The sequence below is a fragment of the Pogona vitticeps genome, chromosome 6 (genome assembly GCF_051106095.1).
Source record: "Pogona vitticeps strain Pit_001003342236 chromosome 6, PviZW2.1, whole genome shotgun sequence".
In the NCBI taxonomy this organism is placed as follows: Eukaryota; Metazoa; Chordata; class Lepidosauria; order Squamata; family Agamidae; genus Pogona; species Pogona vitticeps.
This window is the reverse complement of record NC_135788.1, coordinates 110,854,358-110,870,327: the sequence shown is the minus strand read 5'-3', so window position 1 is coordinate 110,870,327 and position 15,970 is coordinate 110,854,358. Positions and strand designations below refer to the sequence as shown.

At 43.1% G+C, this 15,970-nt stretch overlaps 1 protein-coding gene across 2 annotated transcripts; it reads left to right on the top strand.

The window, feature by feature from the left end:
- Nucleotides 1-2,313: 2,313 nt before the first annotated feature.
- KCTD13 (potassium channel tetramerization domain containing 13) lies at nucleotides 2,314-14,776 on the top strand. 2 transcript variants are annotated; one of them, XM_020798849.3, is made up of 7 exons: nucleotides 2,314-2,525; nucleotides 4,961-5,228; nucleotides 7,426-7,595; nucleotides 8,012-8,101; nucleotides 9,604-9,656; nucleotides 9,822-10,017; nucleotides 12,404-14,776. In XM_020798849.3, exons 2-7 carry the CDS (start codon nucleotides 4,967-4,969, stop codon nucleotides 12,644-12,646), a joined length of 1,014 nt encoding a protein of 337 aa, XP_020654508.1. In that variant the 5' UTR covers nucleotides 2,314-2,525; nucleotides 4,961-4,966; the 3' UTR covers nucleotides 12,647-14,776. The 2 variants fall into 2 exon arrangements, with proteins under 2 accessions (XP_020654508.1, XP_072832922.2); XM_072976821.2 differs by having other exon boundaries at nucleotides 2,469-2,685.
- The last annotated feature ends 1,194 nt before the right edge of the window (nucleotides 14,777-15,970 follow it).

Genomic DNA, 15,970 nt, shown 5'->3' with positions numbered 1-15,970 from the left:
AAGCAAAGAGATGTGACCAACATCCACAAATATTTTCATACTTATGGGTGAGTGTGGAATTTTAGAAATACCTCATAAATACCGGAGAAGATGGACAGTGTACAGGGTCAGGAAAATACCTATATTTTATTACTGACAAGAAAATAAAACACATGAATGAGAGGTACATAAGCACATAAGTTTGCCTACCTTTTCTATAGTCAAACATGAAAAATCCTTATCAATCCCAATAGACTAGTGTGATACTATTTTTCATTTGGCGATTTCCTAACATGTCCAGTATCATCATACATCAAACACACACAGAGACACACTTTATGTCCTGTTACAATTTCCTACAATTTTTTCCTTATGTCAAGGCACGGTTTGTAAATCGAAGCATTAGTTCCCATAGAATCTAATGCAAAACCAGTTGATCTGTCCTCTACCACTAGGGGGAGAATTTTTCTTCTTTTAACCTGAGATGAACTTAGGTTAAAAAAAAGGGCAGGGAGGAAGGGAGAGAACACCTTTTAAACTGAACATCTTTAGAGCCAAACAGCTTTAAACAAAACCAAGCACCTTTTAAACCAATTTTTACATTTTAAAATTACAGTACCAGGCAGTCCAAAGTCCTTTTCCCCTAGTTTTTTTGTTTGTAAATCAAAGCTCCGTTCGCAAGTCAGCAAAATTGTGAACGGAGCTGTTTGTAGCTCAAAATGTTGGCATGTCAAAGCATTCGTAAGTCAAGACACCACTATTTACTGTTTCTGGCTGTCTTTTTTAATGAATTTCTCTAAAGATGAGCAACAGAAGTAGTCTCTGGGTGCCTTATCTCTTATCAAGGAAGAAGGAAAAGCTGCCACTGATTGTCTTCCTCAACTGAAATAAAACTTGGATTATAATACAGTAGGACCACCATATCTGCTGGAGATTGGATCCAAGCACCCTATGGATACTGAAAACTGTGGATGATAGCTAGCACTATGATAAAAGAAAAAACAGAAAAATTATTTTCACATGCATTAGCAGAACTGGCCACCAGAGGGTGCCAGAGACCATACTCTACTTCAGTACCTATTCAATAAGTTCATAGCCAAGTCTCCAGCTCCCTCTAGTGGCTGGTTTTGGTAATACATGCAAAAATAGCTTTTTTCTGGATTAAAAAAATATATTTTCAGACTCAGTGGATACTGATCCTGTAGATAAGGAAGTCCTACAGAAGTAGCATAAGAAACTGCATATAAGATACTCTTACCTCCTTGTTTCCTATGGAGCACCAGGTATATAATGCACAGGTGGGTTGCATAAGGCTATTAATAAATAGCTACTGTCAAATATTAACCCTAGTGATGGAGGCAGTTTCTCAATGCAAGGGGAAAAGAAACAGAAGGATGCTGTTCCACTCAGAAGCTTTTTTTGGGGATTCCCCAAGGCAACTGGTTTGCTACTTAGGAAAATAACATGGAGTCAATTTAGGACACCATCTTATTTCTTACATCTTTTAAAACTACAAGTTTAACTGATCAAAGCCTTTACTTTCTCATTACACACAACGTCCCATCTGGAGTGGGCATCAATGTCTATGAAACACTGAAGTTTAATTTCTTTTTTATTGCACTTTGTTGACTGTATGTAGTCTGCAAAGACCGGTATGCAGTTCAATCTATGAAACCGTTCTTGTTTTCTTGGGCTGGAGTTTGTCTCCCTTAAGGCCAAGAACTGAATTCATTTTTGTATTAGTAATGTTTTTATTGCTTTGTGTCAGGTTGTAAACCGCCCAGAATAGCCTTTGGGCTAGCTAGATGAGCGGTGTGTAAATTAAATATAAAAAAAGGAAAAGATAGGCTTGTGGCTATATAGTATTATTTCAAGTTTTCAAAAAGGCAATTGTTTCACCAACACCCACCAGGAAAAAAAAGTGACGTGGCACCTTTAGAACCAACGGATTTTTCCAATCATACTTTAATTAGCGTACAATCTAATTGTTTCTCAGTATCAGGCAAAATTCAAAGATACAAAAAAATAATCTTAGAGGCCCTATTATATATATATAAACTTTACATATACACACAAGTGCACGTGGTGAAAAGACCTGCAGCACTACAATCACACAGCATCTCCTAAGTTCATTTATAAGCGCCCAACTCCTTTAATTACTGCATTATACGCATGCGCTGTTCTAAAACCTTTTTGCCCCGCCCCAGGCAATCTGTCGCCTTCCTGTTTCAAACCCGTTACACAGGAGAACGCATACCACCGTCTGCGCAGGCGCAGCTTTTCAAGCGTCCGTTGTAGGGGGTGGTACGGTTCGGCCCCGTCTCGAGTTCATGTGGCTGGGTACCCGGATGTAGATGCTAACGGTCGCTTTCGCCTGCACAAGCGAGACAAAGAGGCAGAGAGGCCGAGGCGCATGCGCAGTGATATTTCCCCCCCTTCCTCTTTCTGTGGGGTTTTCGACGCCTCGGCCGGTTGCAGAGCCCTGAGTCCAGGCGGAGCTGAAGGGGAGGGGCCTGGTTTAAGCCCACCCTACTCCGCTGGGGGAGGTGAGTGGATGTGTTGGGTCCGTGGGTGAGCGGCCGAGGTCAAAGGTTAGGGAGGAGGAAGCAGCCGTCAATGAATGGGGAGGGGGGAGAGAAAGAGACCCGGGGGGGGGCTGAAGGGAGATCATGGACGAGAGGCGCATCGGTCCTGAGGGAAGGAGCTGTAGGTTGAGGGGGACGTGTGTGTGTGAGGGGGAAGAAGGTGCCAGAGGAGAGTGGGCACCAGCCTAGGGCAAAAGGGTTCAGAGGAAAGACAGGCGCTCCCTTTTCATGTTTGGTATTACCTACTGGCAGCTCCACTTCTTCAGTCCCCAGAGCTAGCAAAAAGGGGAAAATATTAAAGCATCGCCTTAACAGGACTGGCAGAGGATGGGTAGGGAGGAAGAGGAGGAAATGGCATTGCCACCCTAGTGCGGGGAGATGCGCAGATTTGTTGTGATTTTTTGACTACAGAGCTCTCTCATTCCCAGGCAGCCAAGGCCCCATGGGAATTTTGGGAGCTGTGATCCAAAATCACACATTTCTTTACCTTTGTAAGGGATCTGCTGTGGATATCCAGGGTGCGGCAAGCAGGAGGAGGAAATGACAACCTGAGGTTGGTTGTTGGGGTAAAGGCCAGGAGGCACAAAAATGAATTTGTGCTAGTTTGTGTATGCCAGGGATGCCCTGGGGGCTGTACCCAAAAGGACTCGACAGAAAGTGTACATAGGCATTTGCTAGGAGGTCTGCAGTAGAAGGGGACGTGGTGGCGCTGCGGGTTAAACCGCAGAAGCCTGTGCTGCAGGGTCAGAAGACCAGCAGTCGTAAGATCGAATCCACGCAACGGAGTGAGCGCCCGTCGCCTGTCCCAGCTCCCGCCAACCTAGCAGTTCAAAAACATGCAAATGCGAGTAGATAAATGGGGACCACCTCGGTGGGAAGGTAAACAGCGTTCCGTGTCTAAGTCGCACTGGCCATGTGACCACGGAAGAGTGCCTCCGGACAAACGCTGGCTCCATGGCTTGGAAACGGGGATGAGCACCACCCCTAGAGTCGAACACGACTGGACAAAAATTGTAAGGGGGAACCTTTATCTTTACTGCAGTAGAATGAGAAGGGGCTTCGGACAGTACCAGCAATTGAACCCCACCCTCCTTTTAGATTGCTAGGAAAAGAAGACTTGAGGGAAAACAGTGGGTTTTCGTGTGAAACTATTTTTGACATTTGTTGTGATACTGATCATCACTAAGAGTGCACTCTGATGGTGATACAGATTGTGTTTTGGACAGCTTTTGGCATGGTCCAGTTCAATGTTTTTTCTGGCAGCCAGGCAATGTACAGGAAGCCCTGAACAAGCCCAGCCTCGCTCTGTGTACAATCTGGACCTTTTTGGTCCAGTTGCAAATCTATCTGTACAGTATTCTCAAAGGCTTTCACGGCTGGGATCTGATGGTTATTGTGGGTTTTTCAGGCTCTTTGGCCGTGTTCTGAAGGTTGTTCTTCCTGACGTTTCGCCAGTCTCTATGGCTGGCATCTTCAGAGGACAGAAGTAGGAACTCTGCCCTTGCTCTGTTCCTGCTCCAGAGTTCCTACCCCAGTCCTCTGAAGATGCCGGCCACAGAGACTGGCAAAACGTCAGGAAGAACAACTTTCAGAACACGGCCAAAGAGCCTGAAAAACCCACAACAACCATGGAAATCTATCCTTTGTTTGTTTGGTTTGGTTTGGTTTTTTGAGCTAGGCTGGATCTGGACTGGATCACATGTAAACAGAAAGGTCACTTTAAGGGAGATCACACCTAGTGAAGTGACTCTTTCCAGCACTGTCTGATCACTTCCTAATTCTGGGCTAAGGAAATTTACCAAAGCGCTGTTTTTCTTAATTCATAATCTGTATCTTTTGCCAGAGCTGCTGTTTTGTATCTTGCTCTAGTAAGAGACTTCCTGAAAAACTAAGGTAAATCCCGCCATCCCAAAGTCTACCCACCACTGCTGCAGGGGACAAGGAACGAATTTAATTTACATGAACGCTCACAATAACCATATAAAACTTAGTTGGAATGGCATGACAGTGAGTAGTGGAGGTGTGAGAAGGATGTGAGTCATACGGCAATGGTGAGGCAGGAAAAAATAAAACTGCCCTGCAGGTTTTATGAGCCTTTATAATGCCTATTCTCTGTAGAAAAAATGTTACTTTTCTGAAACAAAAGTATCCAGATGTCCCAAACTGAGGATGGAGAACCTGCAACTCAATAGTGTTGACTGTGACTCCTACTATAGCTAAGGAGAGAAAGATGTTAGATGGTGTCTCCAAGTATCCTTTGCTGCTTACTGGCTACACTGGGTTGGATTGATGGGAGATATAGTCCAACAACATCTGAAGTGTTACGCAGCCTTGCCATGCAACCAGTGATGCCCAGGTGCTGGAAGATTCCTCTGCGCCATTTCTTTTTTCTGCAGGTGGTTATGTCAGCCGAAGCCACGGCAGACCCGGCCCCACCCCTGGAGAATTGTGCTCCTCTGGTTTCGACCCAGCAGCGACGAGATGGCGGGGGAGGGGTAGCTGGTGTGACCTTTGACCTCAAACCTTTGAACCCCAGCAGCAAGTATGTCAAGCTGAATGTGGGTGGGTCCCTGCATTACACCACTGTGCAGACCCTCACCAAACAAGACACGATGCTCAAGGCGATGTTCAGTGGCAGGATGGAGGTGCTCACGGACAGTGAAGGTACATTACACAAAATCTAAAGTGATGATTTTTGGAAAGCATCCTCCTAAATTTAGTTGGACTATAGGCGAAAATAAAATAGAACAAGTCCAGACCTTCAAGTACTTAGGAGTGCATTTTGATGAGAAAAACTGCTGGAAATCCCAAATACAGAGCACAAAAATATTAGTTCAAAAATCTAACCATGCTCTGGTCAAATTTTTCCATTCTAAAGCCCAGCTTTAAAAGTCTTTTCAGGGGGAGTCATCTCTTAAATGCTTTATGGACTTGAGATGCGGGATGTGAATCAGAACACCCTACACCATCTTGGACACAATAAATTTCTGAGACACATCCTTGCGGCACCCCAGGGGACCCCAGCAGATTTCTTAGAACAGAGACAGGTATGGTGTCCATTAAAGCCAGAGCAACTCTAGCTATACTTTCTTACTATAAGAGGGTGATGGATATGTCCGACCACTGTCTACCTAAATGTTGTATGGTAGAGCAATGGAAGAGCGGCAGTTGGGCAACTTCAGTTCAAATCCTACGAAAATCTAAATCCCTCTCCACAGATAATTTTTGTTTTTTCTGGGCTTAAAAGAATGTTGAGGGACTGGTTCTACAGATTGGATAATGACCAGGATTTAGCCTTAATTCACTCTTCAAATTTCTCTCACTGCTACCATCTGCTGAAAACAAACCATTCAAGGGAGCAATACTTACATACACTTACTTTTGCCTCCTTGAGAACCACATTCAGAGAACTCTGTTTCCAAACCATGCCAACCGCTGCCTTAGACAGCAGGTATATGAATGTCCCTAAACATCTAAGGCTATGTATTTGTGGAGCAGGTGAGATAGAGGATGTTGTCCACTATTTACTCAACTGTCAGCTCAATCAAAACTCCAGAGAAAAGTTCCTGGGTAACATTTTGGCTGCTCTGCAAGAGGAAAGTCCTCAGATAAAGGTGGTCAGGTTACTTTTGGACTGTGACCCATATGTTACATACAGAACAGCGCTGTTTGCAAAAGCAGCCAGAAATATTCGTGCTAATTTCCTGAAAGCCATCGTGATCAATTGTGCGGGAGACTCCCAGATATGAAGGGTCTCTTATTATTTTATATCCCTCTAATTTTATCCTGATTTTATTTGACCATATTTATATTTTAAACAATTGTGATGGCTTTTAGCTAATACAATAAACTTTAACATACCTTTGCTTCTCGCAGTCTGTCTCCTGTTCTCTGATCCAGGAATTGCACTTGTGAAATGCTTCTGCTTTCTCATAGGGTCAACAAGTGTTTGAGAAATGCCACTTTTGAAACAGGTTGGAGGCAATTTTTGGTAACTAGGGGAAGGCTATGGGAAGAAAGTCTTCACTGTACTCTCAGTTTTTATATACAGTATTTCAAATTGATAGCTTCCTCTGTGAGGCAGAACCCTTGAGTTGTGGGTTTATATTGTGTTTGCTTATAGTATTATATCTGGAGAGAAAAGGATTTTCAGATTCATTCCCCCCCTTTAGTATCCATCTAACTAAGAAGAATGATGAAGATATAGCTTGGAGCCTTCTGAGATGTAGTGGCTTAGTTGTAGAAGTCTTTCCCAAGAAAAGCTCACCTAAGCTAGAGCTGGGTCTTCCTTTCTGCATGTCTTGCTTTCTGTATGTCTTTTGCACCAGGCTGTCAGTGAATCTCTTGGGAGATCTGATTTTGGATATACAAACCTAAAGGCTTACCAATCCCTAATTTAAAGAACAATTTCTTTCCATATTATCCTTTCTGTCTACTTAGGTGTGCTGGGGGAAGCCCTGCTGAACAGTGTACTACCGTTTGGAGGTATAGTTAGCAGAGATAAGAGACGTTAGGGGGAATTTTCTGATGTTGGTTTTTGCTGCTGTTGTTCTGGCAATTTGGCTTGTGTCAATCCAGACTTCTGCAGTGACATCTAAAATGGTTACATAAAAGGGCATTTTATGGCTAAAGTTCTTACGTTTTATTTGTGAGGCAGAACATATGAAACTAATCTGAAATAATTCATGTAAGATCTTATTTGTGCAGCATCATATGGAAATTACAGGAACATTAACATTTGGGCTCTTCCCCTCTGAAAATGTTAGTCTTCTCTTTTGTCAAAAGACACCTTCCCTTTTATATCAATGCTTCCACAGGATCTTTCGTTCAGGAACTTAAAAAGCCAGGTTTTCCTTTCCAGGTTGGATCTTGATTGATCGGAGTGGGCGTCACTTTGGAACGATCTTGAACTACTTGCGTGATGGGTCTGTATCCCTGCCGGAGTCTCAGCGAGAGCTGGAGGAAGTATTGTGTGAGGCCCGCTACTACCTCATCCAAGGTTTGGTTGAGGACTGCCAGCTGGCACTTCAGGTGAGCAGAGCCCCACTGAAAACATAGGGAACACTCATTTCTCTGAGGCTCATACTGCCTTTAAAATACAGAAGTGTCCTGAGGGGGAGTTGACATAGCAATGCCCTTCTGTCACCCTGACTGGCACCAACTGCCTTTCGGTCCCTCCACTCTCAGTGACTGTTCGACCTGGTCATTTTTTAGTTATATGACTTTGGAGTTTTTTTAAAAAATTACTGTACATTTCTCCATCCTTTCCTTCTTTCTGGCCTTTTGTATTGTGTCTGTTATACGCCATTAAGTTTCATTTTATACGCTGCCTGGAGTGCACTGGCATCAAGACAGTATGTAGGGTGTCGGCAGAAAAAAAGTATGACATGCTCTGAGACATCTAACAGACTTTTAATGTGTCTCCCTGTGTTTCTTTTTCTGCCTAGCAAAAAAGTGAAGCCTATGACCCTCTCTGCCACATCCCCATGGTGACATCGCCCAAGGAAGAGCAGCAGATCATCTCAAGCTGTTCCAAGGTAAAGATGTTCTGAAGTCACAAAAAGCTGAAATGGATCATGTCGCTCCAGGTGGCTTGTTTATGGGCCTTTTGAGTGGCTAGGGCCACTGATACTGTAGTGGTGAGCATAGGCAGCATAGAAATCTGTTCTATTACCTTCCATCTCTCACCGCTAATAATAAAATTCTAGTTGGGAGGCTGTAGTACACACTACAATAACCTGCTGCTGTCCAGATGTTTGGGATAATAGGAGTCCTATCCCAGCACATCTGGCTTTGCTGATTTGGCATAATGGGCCAAGAGACCCAGTGTATCAGGAACAGTCATGTAGTGTATCGCTTTTTCTTAAATATTTCCCATTTGAATTTGAAGTGCATTGATTTGAATTTATTTTATTTATTTAAAATATTTTTATCCCACCTTTCTCCTTATAAAAGAAAATCTGATGTGGACAAAGTCCGTTTTATGTTATCTGTGGAGGTCTCTGACATTCTGGAAAGAAATGCAGATTTCATCAGCTCAATTGTGAGAAAGCGAAGCCTCGTTTTCAGCTAAATGTCTTTGAAGGGTTTCGTCTTCTGCATTCCTGCCTCCAGGATTTTGTATGTGTGGGGCACTTAATGAACCAGTTTGGTTATGTTTTATTCTCTTTATGCCAGTAATGGTTTTGTCTTGTCCTTAAAATAACCCAAGGCAGCCAGCAAAAGATTATTGTTAAAGTAGGAATCTGCACCAGTTATTTGAGTGAAGATTGAGGATGGATGGGAGGTCGAGGACAGCCCAAAATATGTAGTTCTTGGCATAGCACATGATTAGATCTATGGAATTGGCTACTGCAAGGTGGTGGCATTGGCTGCCCACTTGGATATCACAGCCAGCGAAGTTACCCTTTCCAGCACTGTCTGATCCTTTCTTAATTCTGGGCTAAGGAAATTTACTGAAGCACTGTTTTTCTTGGGATTGGACTAGTTTATGGAGGTTGGGGTTATTTGTGTCTAGTAGTCCTCTTGGCTATACACGTCTTCCAGTAGGAAAAGTAGTTTGCCTCTGTATATCAGTTCTTGGGGAGTGCAAGCATCTGGATCTTACTGCATTCCTATTCTGCTTGTCAGCCTCCTGTAGGCAATCAGTTCACACAAAGCAGTAGCAGACTGGAAGAGCCTTTGGTCCTATCCAGCTTGGCTCCACTTTGTTCTTCTAATTATATCCCTCTAGCACAGAGTTGCTCAGCCATCTTGTAATTAATGCTATACAGACCCTTAGCTCATGACCCTGTGTGATGTTTCTTTCTCAGCTCACCCAACCTGCCACTTGTCTCAAAAGTGGTGTACTGATTTTCTATATTCTGTGAATAAGGGCCATGTTTCCAAAATTATGTGGCTTCCTCTGCACTACTACAGATTGCTGAAAAGGATAATTTTTCTTAATCAGGTCAAAACAGGCTAAGAAGCTAATCACTGTACCTTTTTCTAACATTTCTGTGGTGTTTATTTTTATCCCTTGTCTTTCTCTTCCTGTTAGCCTGTGGTGAAACTCCTGCATAACAGAAGTAATAACAAGTATTCATACACAAGGTAAGCTCTCTCACCTTGCTGTTAAAATTGGGTGTATCTGGCTGGTCCTTGTTTCTTCACCACACACAATCCATACTTGCTTAGAGGAAAATCTCCCACCTCCCTGCTAGGATCTTGGAGATCCCACACCACCGTTTTTTCTCTCTTCCTCCCCTCCCCCTCCAGTAACTCTGATGACCACTTACTGAAGAATATTGAACTATTTGACAAACTAGCTCTGCGATTCAACGGACGAGTGCTCTTCATCAAGGATGTTCTTGGGGATGAGATCTGCTGTTGGTCGTTTTACGGGCAAGGCCGCAAGATTGCTGAAGTCTGTTGCACCTCCATTGTCTATGCCACCGAGAAGAAGCAAACCAAGGTACAATTAAGGGCTGCACTCTCTCTTCAGTTTCCTGATGCATTTTCGGTGCCTTTGCATGAAACTGAGTAAGGATTCTGATGAATTTTGGGATTTTACAGCACATTTAGTACCTGCAGAATATTTGACCTCTTGGCTGCTTTTGCTAGGACAAGTGGTAAACTATGGAAGAAGTGGTTATTTAGCGCAGTGGTTCTTAACCTTTGTTACTCAGGTGTTTTTGAACTGTAACTCCCATTTTTAACATGTAAATCGTGATTTAAATGGATTTGATTTAAATCAGATCCACCCTGCTTACAATGAAAAGGCAAGTAAAGAAATAGTTTTAATGGTGCTACATATGGCGGCGTCCTTTGGTCTTTGGCAGTTGATTACATGTTTCAGGTTCTCTTCAGAGGGAGAAGGCAGAAATGATATATAAAGGCACATAGGTGCTGGCCAATCGCAAAGATGCTAACTCAATGGTAGACCAACTGAATTGCTCACTTCCTGTTCTTAGCATTTATTAAAGTCTATTAATTAAATCCTGGCTTATTACAGTAATAACGTATGTCTGGTTGATACGGATTTCCCACTTTCCAGCACAAGTTACTTCCCCTGCTTTCTTAACAAGGCGCTTTTGTCTTGGGGAAGCCTTTGAGAGCCTTGGAACATGGGGGAGGGGAGGGTTAATAGCCAAAAATCTCTGGTGGTGGTCCTGATCCCAGCACCAATGCTCTAGAGATGGGTTTTTTGTTTGTTTGTTTGTTCTATTAAAGGCTCTCCCCCCCCCCCAATCCTGAGGCTTTCAAAGGCTTGCCTGTGGGAAACTTCTGCTTAAAGGTTGTAGCTGCATTCTGTTCCAGGGATGTGCATACACTCCTGGCAGGAAGTGGCTCCTGGCAGGAAGCGGCAGCTGCCAGCAGGCGGGGTAACCCCTTATTCTGCCCTTTTACTTAGAGGTAGAGCATAAGATCAAAGACTTATTTCAGCCAATCCTAGTTGCGATTAGGTACAGTGGTGCCCTGCTTGATGATTACCTCGTTATATGATGAAATCGCTTGACGACAATGTTTTTGCGATCGCTATTGCGAACACAAAACGATGATTCTATGGGTGATTTGGGTTTGACGACGATAGGTTCACTGCTTCGGGAACCGATTTTTTGCTTAATGACGATCAAAAACAGCTGATCGTCGGGTTTTCAAAATGGCTGCTCGCTGTGCAAAATGGCTCCCCGCAGTGTTCAGGACGGATTCTTTGCAAGACAGGCACCGGAAAATGGCCGCCCTATGGAGGATCTTCGCTGGACGTTGAGGCATTTCCCCCATTGGAATGCATTGACCAGTTTTCAATGCATTTCAATGGGGTTTTTTATTTCGCTTGACGACGATTTCGTGCTACAGTGATTTTGCTGGAACGGATTATCGTCGTCAAGCGGGCACCACTGTAACTAGTATCCTATTTGATCCCTGGAAAAGACCCTGATGTTGGGAAAGTGTGAAGGCAAGAGGAGAAGGGGACGACAGAGGACGAGATGGTTGGACAGTGTTATCGAAGCAACCAACATGAATTTGACCCAACTCCGGGAGGCAGTGGAAGACAAGAGGGCCTGGCCTGCTCTGGTCCATGGGGTCACAAAGAGTCGGACATGACTTAACAACAACAATCCTATCTGAATTCTAACAACATACTATGTAACTCATACTAAATCAATAAAAAGAGCTCTCAGGGCATTGCCTTGAGACTCTGCTGGCTGGGATATCTATTGTTGACTCCTTTGTTCTAAGGCAATTAGCCTTCCTTTGTTTTGTGATCACCCACACTTGCCCAGGGCTAAAAAGGAGCCCTAGAAAGCTGAATCTGAAAGGGAGGGGGATAGGTTTTCAGTTAATTCAAATTAAATATTCCCATTGCTGGATTATAACATCATCCTACCTGCACAGTTCTAAAGTTGGGGAGGATTTCAGCCAATGATTCTCTTGAAAAGGTACTACTTAAGCTTATCTCTTTTTTACTTACTGACTTAAACTCTACTTTCCTACATCCAGTTCTTTCCATCTAGCTCACTCTTTATGTGTTTAACGTCCAAGATAATCAGGAGCAGTATCCTTGCACCAGCCAAGTGAGAATGCTAAATTGAGAAATAGTAATCCACTGAACTTTTAAGTCTTGAGTGGGAGTTTGAACTTGGGCTTCCATATTGAATTGCTGAAAACTTGCATAAGACCAGAGCTTGGGAGGGTTCCTTTTGGGGGGGGGGCTACAGTTCCCAAATCCAGGAGATTTTAACAGTTGTAATCTGAAAATGTTGAGTTTTCTAAACTCTGGGCCATGTTGTCTCCCTCTGTAGCACTGGATAGACCTGCTGTTGCTCAATTTGGCTTTTCTTCTCCCATTTGTGCAGGTGGAGTTTCCCGAGGCCCGGATCTTTGAGGAAACCCTGAACATTCTGATCTACGAGACACCACGAGTGCCAGACCGGGCTCTCCTGGAAGCTACTGGTGGGGTGGCAGGTGGTGGTGGAGGCCCCCTCCGAGCAGGTGATGATGAAGATGGGCGGGAACACCGCGTCCGACGGATCCATGTTCGTCGACACATAATGCATGATGAGCGCCCTCATGGCCACCAAGCTGTTTTCAAAGACTGAGCCCAGTCGTGCCCAGTCTCCTCATCACTCCATCCATTCAGTGCCAAAGGAGGACTAGCTTCCTCCTTTTGACCTTTCAACCCAAGGTCTTTTCAATGGCGTTTGCTTCCTTCCTAGTCCCCCTCCCCTCTTGGGCTGCCCCCTCTGGTATTTCTCGACATTCAGAACCTTCCTGATTCCTTTAACCAACCTTCACTGTAACAACTGATAACATGTTCTCTGCTACATTTTACTGGCTGGCTCTTTCCAGTGTTGATTTTCCTTAACATGTCAGTCTTAAAACCTACATGCTTGACTTTCTCTTTTCTTTTCCTGTGAATCTTAACCTGCCTCATCATCTTCAAGATGAGCCAATGCTGTAGTTATTTATTTGCAACTTCTTCGATCCAGGATGTCTTTCCTTTAGACATGACACTGCCACACTCTGAACTTTGGAACTACATAATTAACAAATTAGCACTGTTTGGGCAAAGCTATGAATCAAAGGTGCCTGATTTCCATCTTTGTGTAATGTTGGACCTCCATTTTTGATCACTGCCATGTCAGAATACCATTGCTGACATCTTGTCTACTTTATCTTTCAGAAGCAACGGCAAGGTGCTACCTTGATAAGGCTGTGTTCATTTAAAAAATTATACAAACTCTAATTCTCCTGTCCACACTATCTGGTCTTCTTTGCCCCTGTCTTTCAGTTTATGGTAGATTTTCCAAATCTTTCTCCCCCTGCCTCATGTGTTTACCTGCTTTCAAAATATAGGATTGAAACTTTTCTAGGCAAAGTTGTGACTAAACTTCATTTAGCATTAGATTGACATAACTAGGATTGCAAAATATGCCCCATTTAAGTGATTTGGCGGAGAAGGAGATTCGTTTAAACCACATATAGCCCCCAGTGAACACAAGTAACTAAATTTGCCAGTACATTGATGTTAGTCTTCCTGTTAGAACAAGTAGTATTCAGTGTGTCCATCAAGACAATTCTCTTGCTTGCCCTTATTCTTTGTTCTAGGTTCACTAATATTATTTTTGTCATTATCGAGAAAATTGCCTCTGGTTCTGAATCACAGGCTGAAATCCAGCAGTGTAACCTTGTAAGTCTATTGATATAATCAGCTGTGGCAGTTTTATTTGGAAATTAAACATTTTCCACCCACGCCCAAGGTCCTAAGGCTCTCATTGGCTCCCTTTTGTCATGGGGAAGCCATTGAGTGCTGCAGGATTGGGGGAGTGTCTTTAAATTCTGAAAATTGCTGCTAGCAGGATGATTTTATCATCAGTGGTAATTTGGGGGAATTGAAGACTCCCTGTCTCATTTTTTCTCCTTGGTGAAAAATATCCCTAAGGATCTTTTGAGGGTAATGGGAAATTTTTAATTAAAAAAATACAACTGATGACATCATCAGTGTTATGCAGTGCACATTGAGTTGCTGGATTTCAGCCATTGTTTGATATGGTTAACTTAAGTATGTGTCATCTGACCTGGATCCATATGAACTCCCTCTTCATGTCTGCTTGCAGTACAAGGTACAGTAGTTTGATGTGTGCTTCAAAATACATATGGTCCTTCAGAATCCCAGTTTACTAGGCATCCATTCCCAAGCAATAGGATGTGAACACATGATTTTTTCCACACACCCACAATAAACAAATATTTAAGGTACAGAATTCATATTCCCTTATTCATTCTCTTCTTCAAACAGACAGAGTAATTAAGTCTTTCCTGCCTTCCAGAATGTTTTCACACCTCCTTGTTTTCTGTAGGGAATCACAGGCAGCTTTACATCACCTTCAGCAAAATGTAATATGGACACTCCAGCAGTCTCTTGAGCCAGTTCTTTGATGGAACATGTGCAGATGCTCCTAAAGATGGTAGAGATGGAGTGGCAGGGTAGAGGAAGGTGAGCTTGTCTTGAACCGTTACATTTTGTAACATGCCGTCTGATAAAGGTACTTCTACAGAGGGAAAGGCATTCTTTTCCCCCACCCTCTTTGTTTTTCTTTCTGTATATCCTCCCCTCCCTGGAGGAGGTAACCTTGCATTAATTATTGTAACTTTTTGTATTTGCATAATTTATTTTAAATTGTGTTTTTTTCTATTAAATTATTGTAATAAAGGTTCCTGCTTAAAAATGTTTTTGTTATTTCTTGCAAGTGAAAGACAGAGGAGAATGATCTTCTCTAGGGAATTGTCATGTCTTGAAAAGCATCTACCCAATCAGTGTCAACTGCAGTTTTATTTAGAGAGTAGTACAGATTTGTTTATTTATTAATTAAAATATTTTACCCTACTTTTCTCCTTAAAAGGACTTAGATGGCAACAGTTTATGGGTTGAATCCCAGCCCACAAGTGTTTGGCAGCTGCCCTGTAATTTTGCTGCCTGTGGCCCCTCTCCTAAGACCTTTTCTCTTAGTTCTGGATTCTCCATTCCCAGTGTTTGAAAGGTGAGTGCTATTTGAATGTCTTCTCCATTTCTTTACTACCACCTTTTTCTGGGTTGCAACAAATGGAGAAAGCAATACAGTAGTCTCATCAGTGCTTTGACTGGTTGGAAGTGGGATGTGTGGGAAATGTTACAGATGCAGGAAGAAACAAGACCTACTGTTGTACTAGTTGATCAAAGAACCAGATCTCACCTGATCTGGCTCCTGCTGCTGGCATTTAATTGTAGACAGAATATGAGAAGGCAATAGTCTGCCTTTTTCTGGTCCTTATAGTCCATTCATACTACAAAGCTGGCTGTATAGATAATGGTATGGTGGGCAGCTTTCCTCTTGTAGATGGAAAGGTGATTTCATATGCCATGTGGCTGGCCACATATTGGAGTCTATTTCCCATCATCCCTCACCATTGGCTATGTTACTTAGCACTGATGGCAATTCTACAATCTAGAGCAACACATTGTTTCTTGAGAAGACAACGTGATTGAAACGTTGCTGTGCAGTATGTGGATGCGTATGTAGTTTTTAATTTTAAGAAACCTCCATCCGGTGCAGTTTCAAAGGGGTAGCTATGCCTGTCTGCTGCAAATGTAGGCATCCTTCAGTCTTGAGAGACTATGGTAACGTGCTCTGAATAGAGGTCTTGGAATAGCATCTAGTGTGGCTGAGAAGGCCAATAGGAGAGTGACAATCCCCTCCACACTGAAGACAAATACAGTCTGTTCCCTGTCCATCTCCCTGATTTTGTTGGTTTTGGGATTGCCTCTGCTTTGGCCTGAACAAGTGTCTCTTCAAATTGGGAGAAGCCATGGTGCACCACCTGCCGGCTGAATGCTCAGATGTCAAGGTTTCCCATCTGAGGTCCATTCCTAAGTCCTTCAGATC